The sequence below is a fragment of the Manacus candei genome, unplaced genomic scaffold (assembly GCF_025592945.1).
Source record: "Manacus candei isolate 608988 ecotype Guabito, Panama unplaced genomic scaffold, ASM2559294v1 h1tg000014l, whole genome shotgun sequence".
NCBI lineage: Eukaryota > Metazoa > Chordata > Aves > Passeriformes > Pipridae > Manacus > Manacus candei.
In genome coordinates this window covers 2,264,911-2,288,537 of record NW_026138062.1, presented here as the reverse complement: position 1 = coordinate 2,288,537, position 23,627 = coordinate 2,264,911, and the positions used below count along the sequence as shown (strand labels likewise).

General features: G+C 37.6%; 1 protein-coding gene across 2 annotated transcripts in view; it reads left to right on the top strand.

The window, feature by feature from the left end:
• The window catches only part of PCCA (propionyl-CoA carboxylase subunit alpha), a 278,565-nt gene that overhangs the window by 65,712 nt on the left and 189,226 nt on the right, over window positions 1-23,627 (top strand). For both annotated transcript variants that reach the window (XM_051780610.1, XM_051780611.1), the window contains exons 7-9: window positions 10,076-10,207; window positions 16,600-16,636; window positions 22,400-22,478. In XM_051780610.1, the coding sequence (XP_051636570.1) occupies window positions 10,076-10,207; window positions 16,600-16,636; window positions 22,400-22,478 (248 nt within the window). The remainder of the gene's footprint in view (window positions 1-10,075; window positions 10,208-16,599; window positions 16,637-22,399; window positions 22,479-23,627) is intronic.

Below are 23,627 nucleotides of genomic sequence, written 5' to 3'. Positions count from 1 at the left end.
AAGGTATTGCTAAGTGTGCTTACTAATCAAGCTATATGCTTGTGTTTTGTATACATTTGCAAAGCTTCACGTGCAGCTTTAGGACAGGAGAAATAGTGTGGCTGTATTAAGAATATATGTCCTGTGCCCATGCATTTTCTTAATCTGCTCTAACATTGGGGTTTTTGAACTGTTTGTTATTTAGTTTGTCTTCCCTACTGAACTTTCAGTTTGACATAGAAAATTTTGTCCATGTCATAAACTTGGGTCCTTGATAATGTGAGGTATTGTTTTAGCTACAGTGATCCTCTGGTGTTTCTCCCCCTCATCGATCTGTCCCGTTTTTTTCTCCATGACTGCCTGGTTTTCATTTAGACTAATGTCTATTTTCTGTTAAACATATCATTGAATGTTCTTTGCAAAGCTGAAGACTTTTTCCAAACTAGAACCAAACGTCCTAGAAAATAAAGTGCTGCTAACTTTCTCTGCTGAATTCAATACGGTAATTCCAAGTGCTTCTCCCTCCTCCAAGCAAATTAAAAATATGTAACTTGAATCTTAATTAAAAAAAAAGTCAATAGATCTAATACTCTCAGAGGACAAATTGTATTTAATTGTATTTTCAAGTAGTTAATAGATTTGGCTATTTGTGGCTCAAATTTATTATTTAATTGGGTGGAGTATTTATTGATAAGCAAGGAATCTTTCTTACCTTACTAACATATTCAGGATGGCTTTGTGCAACACTGGCACATCACATTTTAAACTAAGTTTGAATTAATGATTAAACAAATGCTACTTTTACATCATGCAGAATCTTGTGTGGTCATGCAACTGATAGAACTATTTTGTGTTGCATGAAAAATGAAATGGTCTTCATGAGCCTAGATGGTCCGGAGGACTAAGATTACGCTTGTTAGTGTTTGCCATTTCCTTTGTGCATACCTGATTTCTTCTCTTTATCTTCATGTAATCAGCAGCTATATCCATTGCCAGGATCTAATTGAACTTAATGAAGAAAGAGGTTCTGCTGTTAAGCTTCCGCATTCTCTGCTCTTTGTGCTGCTCACAGTGCTAAAAAGAGATGAGTTAACATAAACCTGAGTAGGCTGTTTAACCTTCTTTCTCTTCTGGAAATGTAGATGCAATAACATTTGCAGCTGAAAAGGCTCATTCGCAGTTTCTAATGTTTAAGGATGCAAATGAAGTATTTTGTCTTTTCTGTCGCCTGGAGGTGTTAAGCATGGAAACAGAGAGAGGTTTCTAGGATTAGCTCCACAGATTTCTTTTATCATGTAAAAATCAAGGATGGTTTCAATGCCACGAAGTAAAGAAAAGCAATATGGAAACCATCCAGGGAAAATTCTCAAGTTTCTCCCTAAATTTTCTGGGTATTTTTTACTCCTGATATAGTCAAATACTTAAGCTTTTTGCAGCATACCAGGGCTAAGTTCCTGTGCATTTAGGTGGTGTGTGTGTGATGTTTCATAGATGGTGAAGCAATTAATCATTAACAATGGCATGTCATGCAAACTCCTGTATGTTCAAGTTTTATATTTTATAGTTGAGAAATGCTTCTAAATTCAGATAATTCAATATTGAATTTAGGTTCTGGACAGACAAATATATAGATCATCTAAACTGTTTAATTGTTTCGAAGTGAAATTATCAAGTTTGGATCTGATCAGCAAGCTGAAGTTCTAAGTGAAAACTTTTAAGTGTAGAGCCACAGAGGTGGTACTTAGTCTGTTGTGCTTTGGGTACTTGGAAAAAGCTGCTTCTGTGCTTCTTTCACCTTCAAAGATATGATCTGCAACGATTTTTTCCACTTAGAAGTTATAATATACACTATGAAATGTTTGGTGAATGAGAGTGTTTAATTTTGAAATGCAGAATTAAATCCCTTCAAGTACATTTATTCTTTGTACATATAATCTATGATAGTACGAGTTCACAATTTTGTGTCTTTATAAGGAAGATGTCTACAGATCAGCCTGATCCTTTTTTTTACTTTGTAAACTTACCACTTCTGTGGAATTAAAGGGTAGATGACTTTAAAGTTTATTTAAAAGCTATTTTCCATGCAGCATTTGTGCTCAAATTAGATGCTGAGCATCTAATTTTATTCTGGTCATTCCCTGGTGTTTATGCAGGAGGTCCTGCACCTTTTCTGAGGTGCGCACTTTTTTGGAACAGTGAAGTTAAGTAGCCTTAGCTTGTGTTTACACTGGTTCAACAACTGTGCTTTTTGTTTAAGCTGAGTTTTAGAGTAGTCTAACAGAGTTCTCTCTTCCCACCTCCAGCATTTGACTATACATATACTACATTAAAAAACCCCCATAAATATGCCTATATATATATATATATATGATATACAACTATATGCTGTTCCTGCATTCTATTCCCAGCCTGCTTCAGAGAAAGCATGTTTGGGGCTTGGATAAGGCCTGTTTGCATTTGGTCTGTCAGAAGTTTCTGGTCGTACTGGTAGCTGATGAATGGGTTTTCGTGGCTCTGCATAGTTTAAACTATACTTTGGAGACCAGTATTAACAGATTCACACCAGGGTTAAATGAATCAGTTAATATTTCTTAGAGTGATGGTTTAAAGGGAATTTATTAACACATCTCCCTCCCCATGCCAAAGGTTAAACATGGAAACTGGTATCTGTGTTGGTTCATTTCCAAGAAAATGATTGTATTCTAGTTTTCTTTTTTTTTTTTTTTTTGGTATTGCTGCTCAGCAGTTATCTTCTTAAGGTAGTGATTTTGAAAATGCTTTAGTGTTCTTTAAACTCAGTTTTAAGAAGTGAGACAAACTTCTTGCTGCTGTGTTCAATTTTAGGTAAGGCTTTTTTATTCTGCTAGCTTTTTCTTTTCAAAAGAAACACTTGCAATGTGTTACTTTCTCTTACAGTATGTACTCCTGTTTGAGACAGCAAGTACAGATATTTAAAATGGCACAGTAGTGTCACATAGCTTGTGTGGTGAGTTCTGACCTCTAAATTGCTGTGTGTTTTGGACCCAAGTAACAGTTTTGATTTTGAAGTAGAATTTGGAACAAGCCATGAGGTCTGACAGTCTGGGAAGCACAGTTCTTTGTCACCACCTACTTCCTCTAGCAAGGTTCATTGGGCACTGTCACTTTTCCAATTGTCAATTTACGTTTTGCTTTCGAGGCTAGTTGCTGTCCCAGTCTACCTACCTGCTGCTTCTAGAACTCAAGGTGACTGTAATAATCTGTCTTCTTCCAAAGTTCTCAAACAAAACAAAAACCAAACCTCCAGAAGTAACTACAGTAGCCAAAGGCAGGTATAGTCAGAGAACAGTTGGCTACAGCTCTTCCCCTTCTAGCATATCTATCCATTGATTTACGTAACATACTGTATTCACTCTGTTGTAAGCCTGTACAGAAGGTCATAATTTGCTTTTGTTCAGCATGACTCCTTTTGTAAAAACACTTTTTCTAATGAAGGATGCTATTGTACAGTTAGTATTGTCTTACCTTTCATGTGTGTATATTCTGAAGATCCTTTGTCTTCACAAGTTCTGCTTATTTCATTCTAACCAAGACTGGAGGAACTGTTTTTCACTGACCTGCTACAGAATTACTACTTTTGGTGATCCATGACAATACCTAGGCTTTACCCCAAAAGAGCGTTCTTGTTCCCAGTTGCATGCACCAGCAGCTCATGTGGTCCTTCCTTCAAGTGCCCATTAAGCTTCTTTCTGTTTAGCTCATTGCATCTCAGGAAAATGATGGAAAGCACTCTAAAAAATAGACCATCGTCTGCCATGTTGGTCATCTAGGTCAGCTGAGGAGTGTTAAAACCTGCCATTAAAGAAGGGGGATACCCAACCAGCAGGTCTGAGGTTAAGGCCTTTCCTCCTGACTGAATTACTGTTACTGTCTTCCATAAGTATCACTCTGAGTTTGGATAATCCTGAAAACATCATATGTAAGTCTGAGTTTGAGAACTTGTGATTCAATGGCACTGTGTAACAGATTGTTTGGGTTCTCCTGTAAATTTCATGAATTTGTTTAAAACCAGTTCTGTGTTTACATATGAAAGTTTATTTTCAATAAGGTAGAGCAGCTACATTTGCTCTTGAGATCTCTATCCTCTCATCCATTTCTTCATCAGAAATGGGAAACATTTTCCTATAATTAGCCATTTCAGGTACCAGGGAAGGAACAAGCAAAAAGTCTTTATTATTACCACTGCTTCTGTGTGGTATATTCTGTGGATAATTATGGGAGCGCTTGCACCTGGAAGCAACTGGGCACTTGGAGTTTATTTTGCCACATCAGCATGCTGTGAATGGAAAAATCCCCTCACTGAATGATTCTGAAAAAGAAAATATAAGATTCTTGAGAGTCATGTTTTTGTACATGGCATACCTCCTTGTTGGTTGAAGCTGTTCCTGTTAAACTGGTGTCACATGCAGATTCAAATATCTTGGCTCAAATGAAGACACCAAAAAGTGTGTTTAATTGTCCATTACTAACATAGTAAAAGACAGAGGATAAATTTCAATATCACTTGTTTTGTCTAAAGCTGGATTGGAACTGTTCAATCATTTCCTGCAGCTCTTGGAGGCCTGGCAGTGAGATGACTGGTTTACCACAGATTCATAAGCCCACAGAAGAGTATATGTTGCCAAGGGAGCTAGTGTGTATAAAAGTTTATTATGCAGTTTTCCCTCCTATCTTTAGTTCTGTTTGTGCTGTCACTGAGGCTGAATCCACTGCTGACTGTATAATGCAGTAGTTGTGAATATCTGCATTCATAATTTCAGGGAGGAGGTGCAAAGGAATCTCCTCTTCTAGAATCAGTCTCTTCAATTACCTCAGGTCCACAAGGTCCATTACCCTTTGTCAGATGGGCAGGTCCTTTTCAGATGTTGGGAATATGGTGATTTACACTAACATAGGTCTGTTTGGCCCACTCTGTTCCCAGAGCAGTCAGATGTGTTTGACAGACTGTGAAGGTAACAAATAGCTCAATCATGAACTTCCCAAATGGGTTTTCCAAATTTTGCCTTGACTTGTCGTACTTTGCCATTTAGTTTTTGCTATATTATGAGTCCCACATTTCCTGAGGGTAGAATAAGGCTTTTGTCAGGCCTAAAAAAAAAAACCAAAAGGGAGAGAGCATGAACTGCTCACAGTTCTTCTTACATGACAATTACACGTATTGCTACTGCTTTCAAAAATAGAGGGGATTTGGGGAAAATTCATTATCTACTACTTAAGGCAACTAAAAATTAACTTTCTTTTATATTCCTTGTTTTTTGCCTGTACTTTTGACTGTGCAAAGTAGAGCAGTGATACGCAGGTATCACAGACATGTTTCTAAAGAAAATGCTGGTGCATGTTTATGGTGAAACTTTATATGTTCCCTGCAGCTGGATAACTAGTCTTCCAGGCTGAAATATGCTTATGAATATGTAGAGTAACAGAACTTTTGGAAGAGCTTGTTTGATATGCAGTGTGTAAGCTTGTGTATGTACAGCAGAGTTTCTAGTATTTGCTATGACACTAACAAGTCTGTCTGTGGACAGACTGTTATCAGACACTAGAAGTTTTTCTGGTACAGTTTCACCACTTCTATGTGTTTGATAAACTAAGGATGCTGATGGTGAAGTGCTGGTAAATATCTGTGGGAGCTTAAGATGTTTCTACCACATTCTTTCTTGTGGTCTATTTTTTACTTTTTCAGTATTGGGCAGTAGAGTTTTGAACAGATCGTTTACTACATTATGTGATGGTTGGTGGTGAAGAAGGCAGGATGCTTTTCTGGTGATGAACTGAGAAGCTTTGGCAGAGGGCTTGAACAACCATCTTTGAGTTAAATTGACTTAAATTATTGTAGCAAGACTTTCAAGAGTTTGTTCAGTAGTACCTTGAGCTGACAAAGTCTTTTTATGTGTGCTTATCTAAAGTTAGTTGCAAGTCATGTCAGGCAATGCACATTTCTTCTGTGTAAGAGATGGTTAGACATACTGGCTGGAAACCAGTGGAGCTCCTTTGGTTTGATGACTTATTTTTGATTTATGGATGTTGCAGCATGCAGAGTGATGTGGGTTTAGATGTCCTGTGACATCACATTGAGTTAAACTATTGTGTTTCAGGTTTTGTTGCTGGAAAGTAATTGGCAGTGGTAACTGCCCAAATTGACTAACCATATCAGGGAATAGCTGGTGGTACTAAGCTGCTGCTTGTTCACCATGTGTAAGGTACAAAGGTTGAAAGCAGTTAAAGCCAAGAGGTGCATGTCTAGACAAGTGCAGTTTGTAAATTCTGGGTTATGAAAAGTATACATTAAAAAAAGACAAAGATGCAGGTTGTACCAGGTCATATTTGCATTAGAGTAATGTGAATCTGCTACATATCATCTGGTACCTAATTTTTGATAAGTAGCATTGGCTGTATCCATGTGGAATATTACAGCTCTATAGGATTCATGTAAAAAATATAATGGATGCGAAGATTAATTTCTTGAAATGGCCTGGAGCATTCCTTCTCAGGTGATTCATGAATCTCTCCTGAGTGGTACTGTTCTCTTCTTATCCAGCTACCTGTTTGGACAGGAGCAGGGAATGAACCAGGTACTTGGAAAGTCCATACCACAGGCCAGTGAGATGAGACAGTAAGTCAAGCACAATGTCCCCTATATGCCTTTTGCTGGAAAGGTGTGTGCTTGCTGATGTCATGAATGCAATTTCGATCCCCTCCAGTGACCCCCAATTGGAATGAAGGTTTATTTTCTATCAGAACAAAGTCAGAGGAGAGAGAGAAATACTGTGAGAGTACGGAAATAGACTGCAAGATAGAAGTCTTGGATGGTCTGTTAGGGCAGCAAAAGTTCTGGGCCCACTATCTTGACCTCTGGTGAGTCCATGTTTTTAGTGGTAGACTTTGAGAAGAAAGTGAGGAGAGGAAGCAATACATAATGGAGTTTAAAGTGGTATTGATCAGGATGTAAATGCCAGTGTTGTGGCAGAAACTGTAGATACAAGGTGTTTCCAGGTAAGAAGTGATACAAGAGGGACAATGTAATCTCCAGTTGTTAAGTATGTAAATGAACCTTTTCTACACAGCTTTTTGAGATTGGAATACAGTCTGATGACAGAAGAGAACTCTACCTTATCTTCAGGTATATGCAAGTGCCTGTTTGCAACTCCCTTGTTAAGAGAGGATGAAGTATCAGTTTTCAGACCAAAATCTTTTTTTTTCTGAAAAAGTCAGATCCAAACTTTGTCCCACAATGGTTTCATGTGTCAACTCTTTGCTTCTTTAAAAAGTAAATTTCTTGTAGTGCCAAAGGATTTGAACACTAAATAATTATAGATCTGCATCCTTGTTTTGGTCGTCCTTTCTCTTCCTTCCTCCTATTGCACTCTTCCCAGCTTGGTAAGGCATCCATTAATCAAATCAGTATTACTGAGTTGCTGAGCTAAGAAGCTGAATGTAGTAGAGAAGAGTTGGGCTGAGATGAAACCTCAGCTGGTTCATTGTGAATTGAAGCTAACAATCCTTTGTAGCAGAAGTGATGCTCTGCATTTGGTTTGGGTGTCTTTGCACTGAGCTTCCTGGTGTGTCTGTAATGCTTATCTGATCTTTTCTCTATTTCTAGCACCCTGTTAGCTAGGATGATGAGAACTTGCCTACTTAGAGCTTCTGCTGTTATACTCTTCATGCTAGGAAGCTGCTGACAGTGAAAGTGATGACTCCCAGGCATGTTGGGATCTCTCGGGTCTTGTAAGATCATGAATAGAAGGATGTTGTTCCCCAACTTAAAAAAAACAGCATCACCTCCTAAGGGCACAGGAGCAGACAATTCCCAAGTGTCAGAAGTCAAGCAGGGGAGGCAGAAGGTTGGCTTGGCTGAGCAGGGACCTTGTCTTAGAAATAAGTCAAAAAAGGAACGTGTGTGCCCAGGGGAAGCAAGATCAAGTGACATGGGAAGAAGTCAGAGATGCTGCTTACCACTGTAGGGAGAAAATTCATGCAGCCAAAGCTCGACTGGAGTTGAAGCTGCCAGAAATGTGAGTGGCAATAAAAAGAACTTTTTCAAATACATTAATGGCAATAGGCAGTATAGAAATATCATTGTCCTGTTACAGATGGTCACCTCACAAACAGGGACAGAGACAAGGCAGAGGTGTTTAACGCTTTCCTTGCCTGTCTTCAACACGGATGAAGGACCAAGGGGGTCTCAGTGCCCTCAGCTGGAGGATCATGGCTGTGAGAATGACCAACTCCCAGTCAACCCTGAAACTGTGTGGGATCTACTGTTTCAGCTGGATCCCTACAAATCTATGGGGAATGATGTGATTTGTCCCAGAATCCTCAAAGAGCTGCTGATGTCATTGCAAAACTCTCCATAATTTTTGAGCAGTCTTGGGAATCTGGAGAAGGTCCCAGCTGACTGGAAGCTGGTGAACGTTGAAGGGCAAGAAGGAGGACCCTGGAAACTACAGACCTGTCAGTCTCACTTCTTATGAGGCACTTACTTGCCTGGTAAAGTTATGGAGCAGATTATTTTGGGAAGTATTGAAAAACACCTGAAAGACAACACGGTCATTGGTCAGAGCCAGCATGGCTTCATGAGAAGGAAGTCCTGCTTATGCAGCCTGATTTCCTTTTATGACCACCTAACTGATCAAGGGAAGGAAGCTAGTTGATATAATCTTTTTGGATTTCAGTAAAGCTTTTGATACTGTCTCTCACAGGATCCATCTGGATAAACAGATCATGTGATGGGTGTGCAGATGGCTCATGGATGGAACACAGAGGTTAATAGTGAATGGGGTAGCATCAGACTGGTGACCTGTCACTAGTGGGGTTCCACAGGGCTCCATCTTAGACCCTGTGCTCTTCAACATCTTCATAAATGACTGGGACACAGGACTGGAAGGGATACTAAGCAAGTTTGCAGATGACACAAAACTGGGAGGAGCTGTTGACTCCCTCGAAGGCAGGGAAGCCCTGCAGAGAGACTTGGACAAATTAGAGGACTGGGCAATCACCAACATATGAAGTTCAACAAGGGAAAGTGCAGGATTCTGCACCTGGGATGGGGTAACCCCGGATGTACAAACAGGCTGGGGAATGAGGTGTTGGAAAGCAGTGCCATGGAAAGGGACCTGGGGGTCCTGGTTGATGGCAAGTTGAATATGAGTTAGCAGTGCCCTGGCAGCCAGGAGGGCCAACCGTGTCCTGGGGGGCATCAGGCAAAGCATCACCAGCCAGTCAAGAGAGGGGATTGTCCCGCTCTGCTCTGCGCTGGTGCGGCCTCACCTTTAATATTGTGTGCAGTTTTGGGCACTGCAGTATAAGAAAGATATACAGCTCCTAGAGAGTGTCTAAAGGAGAGCAATGAAGATGGTGAAGGGCCTTGAGGGGAAGGCGTATGAGGAGTGGCTGAGGTCATTTGGTCTGTTGAGCCTGGAGAAGAGGATATGGAGGGGAGACCTCACTGCAGTTACAATTTCCTTGTGAGGGGAAGAGGAGGGGCAGGTACTGATCTCTTCTCTGTAGAGACCAGTGACATGACCCAAGGGAGCAGCCTAAAGTTGTGTCAGGGGAGATTTAAGTTGGATATTAGAAAAATGTTCTTCACCCGGAGGGTGGTTGGGCACTGGAACGGACTCCCCAGGGAAGTGTCACAGCACCAAGCCTGACAGAGTTCGAGGTGTTTGGATGATCCTCTCAGAGTTAGAGTTTAGCAAGTGTGTCTTTGTAAATCACTTATGGCTGTTTCAAGGGTGAGTTAACTAGCCTCTATTTTCTAAAGGGATATTTTGAACTTTCAGACTGGAGTACCTTCACTTGCAGCTATTTTTCTCTGGCCTGGCTTTGATTTATACAAATGCTAATTATAGGGGCTTTGAATCTATGTGTATACATAGTTTCACAAGGTCATACACATTTTTAATGTCTGAAATGTGAGTATATTGCTAGGTTGTTACATAAACAGATTACTGTTTTATAAACATTATTGTATTAATCAGTTCAAAAGGAGAAAAATACCTGTGTAAAGAAAAGCTGATTTTTATTTTTGTCTCCTAAAGTTTTATTGTCTTCACAGGCATCGGAAGGTGTCACCTTCATTGGACCTGACACACATGCTATTCAAGCTATGGGAGACAAGATTGAAAGCAAATTGTTAGCCAAGAATGCAAAGGTCAACACGATCCCTGGCTTTGATGGAGTAGTCAAGGTGAGAAATCATTTAATTACTGTCTGCCCACTGTAGGAACAGTGTCTAAATCAAAGTACACTTATTGAAGGTCTGATGCAGAATCTAATTATAATTCTATCTTCTTTTTCAGTAAGATGTAATTAAAAATGGAGTACAGATTTTTGCTAGCAAGAGAGCTTTGGAAAAGAAGAGAAAATCCATGATAATAAACGATGTATTAAGGAGTTCTTCAGTGGAGTCTCTAAAAATATTTTAAATTTAACATGAGGGCAGCTAAATGTATTAAATGCCAGATGTGGATTCAACTATCTGCATATCTTTACATTTCTCAGGTCTTCTTGTTGGCCAACATCTTGACAGTCCTGAGTTTAACACTGGAGCTTGTTAAAGGGCGTCAAATTTCCATTTTATGGTCTTTGCTGATGGTGCAGATTTTCATATGTTGCAAAACTCGGGGTGAGGATGGGGGAAGTTAGTGGCTCTTTGTCAGAATCTTCAGCAAGTGTTCTTCCTGTGGTTTTAGAAGGAATGATTTTCAACAGTTCTCTAAAGAAACATTAAAAATATTTTTGTAGTTTGTAGAGTTAAAGTAAATTTTAGTTTTCATTTATTTTGTGCTATAGTGTTTAAGTACTGGGCTCTTAAAAGCTTTCCTGCGTGTCTTGTTATATTGTCTCTGTTAATGTAGTTAAAACATGCTTTTCTCTTTTAAAACCTTTATTGTATACACTTAAAACTTTTGTGTATTATAAAATGTTGACTTCCTATATTGAAATTTTTATGCTTTACATGTCAAGTTAGATTTTTTTTTTTCAAATAAAGTTTGAGTGAAACTTTGAAATGCATGAAAAAGAGTGTTAGCTAAGTTGGATTTTAGACTCTTAAGAGGAAAAAAGCCAACCCAAAACCCAACTAAATGAGAAAGGTAAGTAGAGCGCTAAGGGGCTAAGCCTCTACAAAATTACCTCTTTCAGTGAGGCTGCCTGGAGAACTTGACTTGTGAGAGAGAATGATAAAATCACAAAATAGCTGTTGTCAAAATGCCCAAGAGAACTTTTCAGTACTTGTGATGGAAATGTGTGGTCTGTATAATGACTGGTAGTGGGATATGCTGCAAGAGGTAAAAGTGGAAAGACTTCTTTATCTGGGGAGCTCCATATGAGTGTTAGGCTGGCACTTGTGCCCATGCTGAAGTCTGGCAGTGGCAAGTTGAACACTGTACTCTTTCAGGTTTTTGTTGCATGTTTTAGCAGTCCTTGTGTATGTGGTCCTTCAGTACTTATAACATTTAACAGCAGCCAAGCTGTTGTGCATAAGGTTCTCTGTTCTGTCTGACATCCTGTATCTCCTCCTAGAAATCCTGAAAAATAACTTCTAGAAAAACATCTAATTAGGAGATAACATTTAAACACCACAAAAATTCCTCTAATGCAGAAGCAAATACTCAAAATACTGTTTTTTTTCACTTTATCAGTTAATTATTATGTAAAGGTCTGTTATTCCTCTAGTACAAAGAAACAAATATGACAAAATAGGATAATGGTTAATGAAACAGGTAGACATAGAACCAGTGAAACTGATCTACTTACTTGTATGCAGTTGTTTCCAAAACCTTTAATTGCATTGTTTTTGACAATTATCTGAATTTCCTAACATGAAAGGGAAGTGTTAGTGGTCTGGTTGGCAATGGGCAACGATACTCTTAAAAGCGAAGGAACTGGAATGTAGGATTGAGTTGACAACTCCAATCTTCTGCTACTGAAAGGAACTATGTGGTAGTTGCTTAACCCCAAGGTGTCCATATCATATCAGTTTCACATACCTCAGCCTTGCACCAGTTCTAATTATTTGAAGACTGTTGATGAAAAAGAATACATAACTAAACCCAAAAAACAACCTGCAGTATACCCACCAAATAAGAAAAAGGAAAGTCCACAGATGCCAGCATTGTAGTTTCCATCAGAAAGGGGAGCTGAAAATTTTAGGTTAGCCAGTGCTTTGATTACCAATTCTAGGAAATAAAGCTTCTGATAATTGATATTGTCGTAGTTGCTATGGATCTAAATATGTGCCTCAGAGGAGCAACACACAAAGACTTAGAGACTGTTTAGGATTTCTGTCATTCCTGGGAGACCTATTTTGATCAGTTATGAATCTTTCAAAATCTTTGAGGGCTTTCTTTCTTGAGAAATAAAAATTTTAAAGGTCTTTGAAAGGAGTTAAATGTCGGGTTGACACTTGAGTTGATTATAGATGGCTTCATCTTTAAGGTAGACTCTAGAGAAGCTGGAAGAAAACTGTATTGATGCCTCTGACGATACCAGAAATTAAGACAGATCTGTTACACATATTCTTTGTGCATTAATACTTAAAGCAAATACAGAGTAATAACTTTGTGTTATTCAACTTCATTATTCAACTCAGGACTGCACTGAAAATCTTGGTTACTGGAAGAGTTTGTTAAATAGTGCTGCAGATACATAGGTCCTTCATGAATAAAGAACGTTTTTCCTCTCTTGTTTATGTTGCTTAGCACTTACACATAGGAGGCACTGTAGTTGCTAAGCTTTTGTAATAACGTCTTGGAGAAGTTGCATGCAGAAAAATTCCCAGTGAGTAGAAATTAAATGTAAAAGAAGGAAGCCCTTTAACAGTATACTTAAAGACCTGGAAGGATTGAAGAGGAGGATGCTTGGCATAACAGACACAACTAACTATTCTCATACAGGCAGATGCTCTAGCATTTGAAATATGAAGCTGAGAATGGAAAGATGTGGAATGGGAGTGGAGAGGGCAGTTTTATGAAGAGTAATTTTCTTCTCATCCCTGGATAAGTTTCTCAGTTGGCTGGGGCAAGGGTTGTCCAGTCTACACATGTAAGGAACCAGAGTCTCATGCTGTCAGCCAGAGAGCATTTGAAAGTAATTAATTTCAAAATTAACTACTGCTAATTGTAAGTACAGTTAGTTTTCTAAAACCCGATTGGAAGAGGTAGTGGTAAACAGTCTTGATCAAAAGAATTAGCATTAATCCTGTGAGCAATGGCTGTACTCAAGTTGGAGCTCAGATGATGTATTGACTGTAAATAAGTAAAGGGGAATAGGTGACAAGGAGAAAGTAGATGCTGAGTAATGAGTATAAGGACATGTCATGGTGAAAAACTGGCAAAGGAATGGCAGGGGAAGAATGATTTTTGTATTGTTTCACCACGTACAATCTGGTTTTATGGCTGGTAGAACACAGCTGGATGTAGACCCAGAAGAATAATGTCTCTGTGTCTGCTTAGTTTCACTGATGTCAGTAGACACATTAAAGGTCTTCAGCAGGGCTCTGAATTTACTGTAATTAACAGTAATTTTGGGTACCTGTTTTGGATGAGTTTTGCATTGGGGTATTGGTATTGAATTGATCACTGTATTGCTGAAGAGATGGTAGGAGACTAGACATGAACTAACTGGAGGTTCTCTAAGGCCAATGCCCTCAACCATGAGAACTATTATGTAGTTCTTCATAATTAATAAAATGTTCTACAGTTCTAGGAGTCTCTTAAAAAACAGCTTTATCCTAGCATTCCTTTACATCAAGAACAGATTTGCTTTTCTGTCTCTACCTGCTGGTACCTGGCTGAGAGGCATGTACATGAAATTATGAGGTTAGGAATTCTTATGCTAAATGAGTATTTTATGTATCCCTAACTCAGTGGAATCACCTATTTGTAAAAACAGTATGACATCATTTTATAACTCTTAGGATTTTTATAAACTTCTACGGTTACTTGAACATTTTTATTTGTACAATAAAAGGTGGTGCTAAAATTATATATTTCTTTACAGTCTCCAATTTATTTTGGGAAAATGGTAGTGTAGCTAATGTGTTTTTGGAGGAAACAGCAGTAAATCATTGAGGACTCTTGCTTTTAAAAAAATAATTCAGAATGCTTTTAGTTCCAGTGTGGCTTTGTATATTTTGTACATATGGACTTGTGTGTTAGGCAGTGTCATAACATTCAGTTTTTTGCTCTCTTTGGGCAAATGTTGAATACCATAAGTTCTATGCACCAAAAATCTAAAATAACCATCCTAACCTTTTCTGAGTACTGGAACTGAATTCTGTATTTATGTAATCCACAAGTGAAATTCATGATACTAAAACGTACTTTCTTAGGGAAAAAGATTAGAAAACTTACCAGAGACTTCAATATGTCAGTTGTTCGGGTTTTTCTGTGCATTAATTTTTCTCTTTAAAGCACAGCATATTTTTGTTTTCTGGTTTGGAAATTCTCTTCGAAGGCTAAAGAATTTGAGTATGCATTGATTTTTTTTTTTCCCTTGTATTTCAGCGTTCAGATTCTAATATATTAGAACTGTAAAAGAAACAGATGTTGAAACATTGTAAATTAATAACTGTGCTGCGCAGTCTTTTCAAGCCAGAAGTGACACAATTAGTGCTGCTGATACGATGCCGCTTATTACTTAAAGTTGTCGTATGCATGTATAAAAATACAGTGGCAGTGAAAAGTTTCCCTATAATGATTTGCAGCTTGTCTTCCTGTGGACTGCAGTGTATCAGTTAGCCACTTGTTTGCAGGTAACTAAGTGAAAAAAAATTACCCTGTTTGCTTCCCCCCTTAATTCTGTTTTGCAAATATATGGGTGAATTTGCAAGAGAAAAGAAATGTAAAAGTTTCCTTCTCGACTATAATCGTAGCTCTTCATCAGTCATCACTCTTCCTGCATTTTGTTCAAGAGGCTCTAATTGTCTGCATTTGGCAGGTTTAACACTTCCTGACAGAGAGGCTATTAAGGGGAAGTATTCTCGCATAACTGTCACAGGCAGGAACAAAGAACCTTCAAACTCAATGTGTGGAAACCACTAACATTCTTAAATGACCCTTTTCATGCATTTTATCCCTTTTTAGCTAAAATTTGGAGGGTGCAGGGTCATGGAAAGCAGCAAGGTGTAATAAAACAGTAAACCCTGAGATTTTTTTTTTCGGGGGGGTTGTTTTTTTTTGCTAGATTTATCTCTTGACTTAAAACAATTGTTATTTGGAAAAATCTCATTAACAGATGTGACTGAAGTAAAAAGACTTAAAACTGATGTTGCTTTCAGGACTGCTTTGAACTTAACAAGCACCGATTTGTGGAGCAGACTAGCTAATGAAAGGAAATTAAATTTTCTGACAACTTCCCCTGCCAGCCCCCTTATTCTTCATGGGGCTGTTACTAGGTACTGAAGACTTTTAAAGAGGATTTTGTTTTATTATCGGACATAAATGAACCAGGTATGAACATTTCTTATGTATTTTTTTTAAAGTTCTGACCTGGGTGCTTTTAAAACGGATTGCCTTGAAAGCTTTAAAAATATCAGGTTTCAGTTTAATGTTCGTAAGTCAGCCCCTATAGTTTCAGACACACTTAGCAGCTGGTGATTTCCAGACATTACTGCCTTCCATACAAATTTTTTAATGCATGTCATGGGATAGTATAAATATTAGCAAATTTGGATGGAATTTTCAAACTTAACCCATGGCACTATAATTTAACCCCTTTTCTTTCTGTTTTTTTATAATGGAAGTGTATTGTTATCAGTAGAAGAAACTAGAATTAACTACTGCAGGAGAAGCAATTTGGTTACTGAAAAGTAAACAATATAAGTATTTTGTTTTTTATTCTCTGAATTTCACAGTACTTTTTTCTGTACCAGGCTACAGTAGTATGAGACAGCTGAAGCAATAGGTGGCATCAACAAAAGGATTTTTAAAATTGTCATAAGCTAGTAACATGGTGACTCTTAGATGGAAACAATTATGGGGATCTTCTGCTTTCAGATACAGTTTAAAATGATGCATATAAGGTTTATTCTGCATTCAGAATGCAGAAGTTACAGAATTGAAATCCTTGTGTTTTTTCTTCAGTAAACAAAACCCATTTGTCTTTAAAGAAGTCCTGCAAGATTTTTTCTGTACTTGAATTACTCCCAAACAATAGAGAATCAACTCCCCCTACTGACAGCAACCAGGAAAACACAAGAAATATCTGTGAGGGCAGAAACAAGCTGGTAGTGGACAAACTTTAATGATGTGATTTATGGTCCATTATTGATTGTAAACTTCTAAATTCTAGCATTAAATTCCTACAACTGCAGAAAATCATTTTGCGATCCTGGTTGTGTTTCCTGTCAGCTGATTCCTTGTTGCTTTGAGTTTCTCAGTATACTAATGATGAGGTAGAATTTACATTCCACTTATGGTATTAATTTTACATTCTTCTGGCTGAAAAGGGTCAGAAGGTTGTAAAATCAAACATTAAATGAATCGGAGGAGACAGTAGTGCAATATATGACTGCCCTCAGGACATAGTGCAATGGCTGATGGGATTAACGTTGGGTCTCATTTCCTGCTTTTACAGGATGCAGATGAAGCTGTCAGAATTGCAAGGGAAATTGGTAAGTTCTTAAATTAGCTATGGTGGGATTTGTGTGCCTCTCAGCAGACATGGTTGACTAAATTGAATGTGTAATAAGTAATCCCTATAGAACAAATAATGTTTTAATAGTTTTTAAGTTCCCTGTTGCCCGTGGGGCTAGAAGAATCTAGACATTAACGCGCTGTCTCTTAAATCATCACATTTGAGCTTTCAAACTGGACTTTACAGAACAAGTGCAGCCATGATTTGTGGAAGGCCTGTAATAGGCAGTAATGAGTAGCTCACTGAAGGAGTTATTTCAAAGTATATCTGCAATTGGACATGATGGAAGTTAGGCATGGTGTATTTCTCTTTATATGGAGGCTGACACCAGTGATGTTATGATCTTCATTTTTGATTAGTGTGTGGACTACAGTTAGCTTGAATATCATCCAGAGCACCAGCCTTTCTTCTGTGCTTGCTGGAATAAAGTCACTATTCAGCTTCTGAATATCTTACAGAATGGTGAAAAGAGCAACCAGCAAACTGTCTGGGACTCGTTTTGATGAAGGTTAAGTGTAATATGTGTTTAATGAGTTTTGGCTTTTATTTACTAAAGCTTATATTAGGGAAAATACTAAACCATATGCTTGAAATTACACATGTTATTAAATGCTTGCTAAAAGAAGAATCTAAGGCAGTAAGATTTTTCTGATTTTCCTTGGGATTTTTCCTTCATTTTTACTTTGAGACAGTAACCATTAGAAACTATTTAGGTTTATCACAGGTACCTAATTCAAAGCAGATATCTGCATTTGAAGCTTCTCTTGCTGATCTAGCTGCAAATACATTTCACCTGTGTCAAAAGCTATGGCTGTGCCTTATGTACCTAATAGAAAGTGGGACTTGCACTGCTGCAGATAACTTTTAATCGGTGTAAGATCTTTCCACTTTGAGTTTAAGTTTGGGCCTTTACTCTGGAGTGGTTAACTGTCCTGAAACCCCTCAGTGTAGGCTTGTCTGACTTTTAGGCTGACACAATTGAAGCCAGTGTTTCTGTGGGTCAACCTTTGTGTCCTTGTTGGGAAATCAAGTGATCACTGATCACTGTCATGGGAGCAGAAACAAAAGGAAGAGGTTATCAACCAGATTGGAACATTCAGAAGAGAACTGTAAATAAATCCCAGTTCCCTCCAAAAAATTGGTTTTACTCCTGAATAAAGGCATATGATTTTTTATGAAATAAAGTATTATATTTCAGTTCAGTTTCTGTTCAAAAGTCTGTCTCTCTCTTGTGTTCCTGCAAGTGTTTTTAAAGCTGTTTTGTTGAATGTAAGTTTAAAGGCATGCAGTGGCTTTCTAGACACTCTTTAAAATTATTCTTGTTTAATTTACTTCTTCTGGTGTTCTGTTGACTGGTTCCTGTCTTTGATATCAGTAGCACTTTGGAGGTCATTATATCAAGGCAGTCTTAAATCTGTGATATTAAAGTCAATTACAGACAGCTGGGTTGTGCTTTATCTAGATGGAAAATTCTTGGAACTGTTTTGATACAAAAAAGTTTTGTACTGTGATGCCATGTAGTAGCAAAAGAAAAATGTCCTTTCTAGCTTTTTCCTCACGTGTTTCAACCAGTTGATTAGTTTGGTTAAGCTTCTGTCTAATTGTGACCACTGATCATAATAAAACTGTGATTTTGATCTCGAAGGATCTAAAATGGGATGAAATTATAGTCTCTTGTGTATATAATGCATTTGGTTTTGTGTATAAAGCACTTGATATGCAATGGAATACTTTCAGATTGTTTTTAATTTCTCTTATCCAGAGTCTCGGTCTCTGAGATAACTGTGGGTCAGTGCTTAAAACAGTAAAACTGCATTTTTACTCTTTTACTACCTGTATTTTTTTCTTGCTTCTTCCTGGTCTGTTCAGGCTGAAGATCCAGTAGTACTTAACCATGACACTTCAGGCTTGAGAACACTGCCTTTATCTGTTTCAGTGATTATTATCTATGGCTACAAATTTTCTAGGTATAAAACCTTATTTTTGCCCTTGATTTGAGATATGCTCCTGAGCTGTCAAGAGAGAATGTGACAGATATACTAGGCTAAATCAGGAATTGGAAGAAGTTCAGGCACAAATTGCTGTATAGGCTCCTTTCTTTAGTCTTCCTTCTCTATTTTTTGGTGTGGGCTGTTCTCTTGTAATCCTGTTGGTAGTGCTTAATTACATTGGCTCTTTTCCCATGCTGCTTTTAGGTCTGTTTGTAAAGTTGTACATTAAGAACTATTGGCTTCTTGATTTCTGAAGCCTCGATGAAACTCTAGGAAGTTTTATTCCTCTATTTGAAAGGATTGAACAGTTATGCAGTGCAATCAGTTAAACTAAAGGAAAGTCTGTACTAAACTGAAGAGGTGAAAAAGTCGATTTTTGTCATGTTTCATTTGACATGGATTTAGTTACTGCTAGCTTTTCAATAACGGATATTGAAAAGAACCTGGTATTGCCACATGCAATATTGCTCAAACTGATATTGCACAATTCATTCTGTGGTCTGCTACCTGCAACTTTATAAAAATGGTTAAATGGCATCTAAAACCATGGTGGCAAAGGGTGGGAACTAACAGCTGTAGGACACCAGAAGTTTGGTTACTCCTTTCACCATTCAGATTCTCAGAATAGCAACTGCCCTGGAAACAAAGCAGTCCTAACTTAATAGTACCTATGTAACAGTGAAAGTATGCCCAATGATCTTCAAATCTGACAGCTTCTTACCTTCTTACCTTTTAGGATCTTTAGACCCATCCTTCAGATGCATCACAGGAATGTAAAACTATAGAATGAGAGTAGGTTTTAATCTCACAAGCAATTTTAATTTCATGTGAATTGGCATCTAATTTGAGGGAAAGATTGAAAACCTAACACCTACTCAAAAATGTGTCTGCTTTGTATGAGACTCTTTGCTGTTGTTGTGGGGACTTGTAAATGCTGTTAAAAATTGTTTGCATGCTTCTCCCTTCCCACAACTAATCCAACCAATCCATGTGAACATACTTCAGCAGTTTTGATTGCTGCTGAGTAGTACAAAAGGGGCTAGGAGAGTGATGAGTAATGCATCCTGATCCCAGCATCCCGTACCCAACTCGTATGCAAAACTTAAATTTTGCGAAGCCTTCCTTTCAATCTTTGGTATTGGCTAAAGAGCTGCTCTTCAGCTGAGTGCCCCTGAGAGCAAGGAGTGTGTAAAGGCACATCTGAGCTAAACCTCAAGTACCTTTATTTTCAGAGGACCAGCTAATTTACATCCTAACATGTAGAGGTTGCAGTTTTTTCTTCTCAACCTGAAAAGCTGTATGTATCTTTTCAAAACAATCCTTACTTTGTGGTCTTTTTTTTTTTTTAATTCATTCTACTTTTAATTATATTGTGGATCTTTGGAATCTTTAGCTGCCTCGCATACAAATGTGGTTGACATATAACTGCTATACATGAAAGGTGGGAGGAAGGGGAAGCACAGTGATCCTACACTTGGTGAGCAATACTAATAATACATGTATGCTATCTGATAATTTAACCATGTGATATGAGCTACCTCTTGTAGCATATAAAGACTAACCAAGGCTCACTGTCAACCTGCCTATTTTGCTTTTGAATCTAAAGAACAGTACATGAGGACTAGACTCTGCTTACAGAATTAAAATCAGCAAACCATGCAAGAGACTGATATTGTTAGACTGAAAATGTTAACATAACTGATGATGATTTTTTTCAAGTACATGTAACTGAATAAGATAGATTAGGTGATGGAAATTGCCATAGTGAGTTTGCCATATAAGGCTTAAAGCAATGCTTGTTTCAAAATTTCGGTCTTGCAACCTCTTAGGTTGGAGAGAGTCTCCAGATGGTAACAGTGTTGCCAGAGGTTTACCTTTGCTAGTGTTACCATTATGTTAACATTTACTGCATTTCATGAAAATCAGTTGAACTTCACTGTTGCTGTATGCAATCTAGTATTTTGTCTTTATCCTTTAATCTCTGGTATTGTAGAGGCCTTGAAAATACTTAATAGTTCTGGATTGAACCCATTTTTACTCTGTGACTTATCCCATACCCCTATATGGACAGCATCTGATTTCATGAGAAAATGTAAAAGACTCTAGAAAGGTTATTTGCATAGCTCTGTTTGGTCTTACCCTTCTACCTAGTAAGTAGCGATCACTTTAGACTTCAAAGCCTGAAAATTTGTAGCCTTTTGGTCATCCATACCTAAAAGAAGTTGGTTTGTGCTCTACGTATGCTTAATTATTACCTCTCTACAGCTTCCAGCCACATGAATACTTTACAGCATGGGCGTTTCACAGTCTAATAAGGTGTTATGTTGGAAACTATTTCATTGATTATTTTTTTTTCTGTTTCTTTGTTAATGTTCTCTTGTACTGTTGCTGCTGTCCTGTCTTCCAGTTTCTTAGGCTTGTATCATGCCTTTTTTTGTGTCCATTTCAGTCTTTTTAAGAAAAAGCTTTTCCAGATCTTGCTGTTTTAAGTGTCTTCTCCTGAACCTCCTTTCACTTAGATGACTATGAGGAGGAGGTGGGTGTGTTGTATTGCTATCACTTGAGAAAGCAAGAGTAGATCTACATTCCAGGAAGAAACTGTAAATGGCAGTTACACATATGATAGCAGACTGGACTGCTTCTAGGAACCATAGTCAAATGTCTTTTTCTGTCCCCAGATCAAAACCTTTTACAGAATATGTCTTCAGTTTGCAAGGACTAATAGACTCTTCTTGCCAGACAATATCAGCTGGTCTGATATTTGCCTTAGTGTTGTGACGTTGATTAAACATACTGGAGACCAAAGACATGAAGATTTTCTGCTGTCTTGGAAACATCAAAAAGTTTTTAATTAGATCCTCGATTTTCAGTTTTCTATGTGTTCATGTGGAGAAAGGTGGAGTTCTCTGATATGAAGAAGTTGTTTCAGGAAGTTGCTTTAAATGAACAGATTGTACTAAAAGATAATCATTACTATTTCTAAATATTTTAAATTAATAAATATGCTTTTCAAATATGTTCTTTGTTACTGTAATTTTCTAGCTTTCAGTAAACTAAGATCCTGACTCATATCTGTATTATAATATCTTACTCTGAGAGTGAAATATTGCCAGTTATGTACAATGCTGTCAGATCTGTACTGCTCATTTTTTCTTACTGTTTGTCTATTTGGGGAAAATACTTTTTTATTGTAAAAAAAAAAAAAGCAATAATCTGTTTTCTGTGTTTTCTGATTTAATTTCATAATATCCAAACAGCAGTGCTCTTGAGATGCTCTTTTATTTAGAATGTACTGCACCAGAAATGTTGATAAGATACAGATTTGTTTACTCAATCTCTTGACTATTAATTTATGAAGATCTGCTTATTTTGTTATTAATTTTTTGAAAAATTTTGTCACAGCTTATTTCAACAGCAATAAAGGAACAAAATTTTGTTCATAAAGAGATATGAGCTTAAAAAGGTCAAATGCTTTATTCATAAATCACTTTATTTCTTGGGAATAATTCATTCAGTGTTTTTTTGGTATAAATGAATTGGAGAAGACAGCCTTCCTTGGCTTTAGAAATTACTGCATTGACAGCTAAGTTTTGAAAAGAAAAATTTCTCCTCTGTTCTCCCTCCAGACAAAGTGTTTTAATAAACGAAGTTATTGTCTACTGGCTTTATTGGACATGTGGTCAGTTGTCATGTTCCTCTGACCAACTGAACAAAGTTTGAACTTCTGTCTAATTGTTCCCCGCTGTTAGGCTACCCTGTCATGATCAAGGCCTCAGCAGGTGGTGGTGGGAAAGGCATGAGAATCGCTTGGGATGATGAAGAGACCAGGTGAGATGCTGTCCAAAAGCTTGCCTTGATGAATGCTGCAGTTACCAAAGTCCCATTAAGCCACTGTGAGCTGACAGTTGAGCAGATATGAAATGTTAGACACAGAAATTAGATATTATTTGGTTTTCTCCCTTTCACATAGTGAGTGATGTACTTCAGAAGTTTGCATGTGCCTATTTCAAATTAATTCTTGCACGAACCTTACAAAACATGGTCCATTAATTTGAGTAAAAAAACAACACTTACAACTGCCTTTAGTCCAGTGTGAGACTGTAAATTTAGAGTGTAAATAACATTTTGCTGTATGCCTTTCAGAATGCTGATTTTATTAATTGTCTCTCTTAGGGAGAATATTTATTGGCCGTGATTTGCAAACATTAATGCATGCCATTAGTTCTGTTGAAGTTGATGAGACTGATAATTTATGTGTGGAAACACATACAGTGTTACCAGAATGTGCTCTAATAAATTGTGTACTTCTGTGTTTAAAATATTTGCCTCAGCAAACTACTGTACTTTTGTCTGTTTTGAAACAACATTTGTTTAAACACACAGACATTTTCTTGTCTCTTAGTGGTTGTCCGAATCCTGAACAGTTCGTGATGCTTTTTGTTGATTCGAAGTTTTACAGTCCATTCTCAACTCTACATGCCACTGATCTTTCAGAAAAATGTATTTTCTGATATTTTCAAAGACTTGTGACAAGAAGCCTGTTTGATCCAAAATAACCTGACTGTTTTCCTTTCCACACAGAGCAGTACATGTGCTGGAATTAACTCAAAATACAACTGAAATTTTAATTAATTTAGTCACCTGCAAGATTTCCCTGCCGTTTTTCTGTCCCCTATTAAATTTATGTTTGCCAAAACCTAAAAACTGGATAAAAGAACAATGAATGTCTAGCAGGTAAATTTTAGATTTAAAGAAAACACAGTGGGCTTATTTGTACCTTGTTACCTCTAGTCCATTTGTATTCGAATGTAAATAGGAAAAGAAGGTTTTCATTCATTAGAATGAAAATCTAGAACAACCTGCTTTCTTACAAGGATGCTTCCTTCCTGCTGCTTTAGAATCCAAAATTGTTACCTTGATCTTATTCAGGCAGCAATTGCATCTGTTGGACTTGAAAGGAAGGCATTAGTTTCTTGT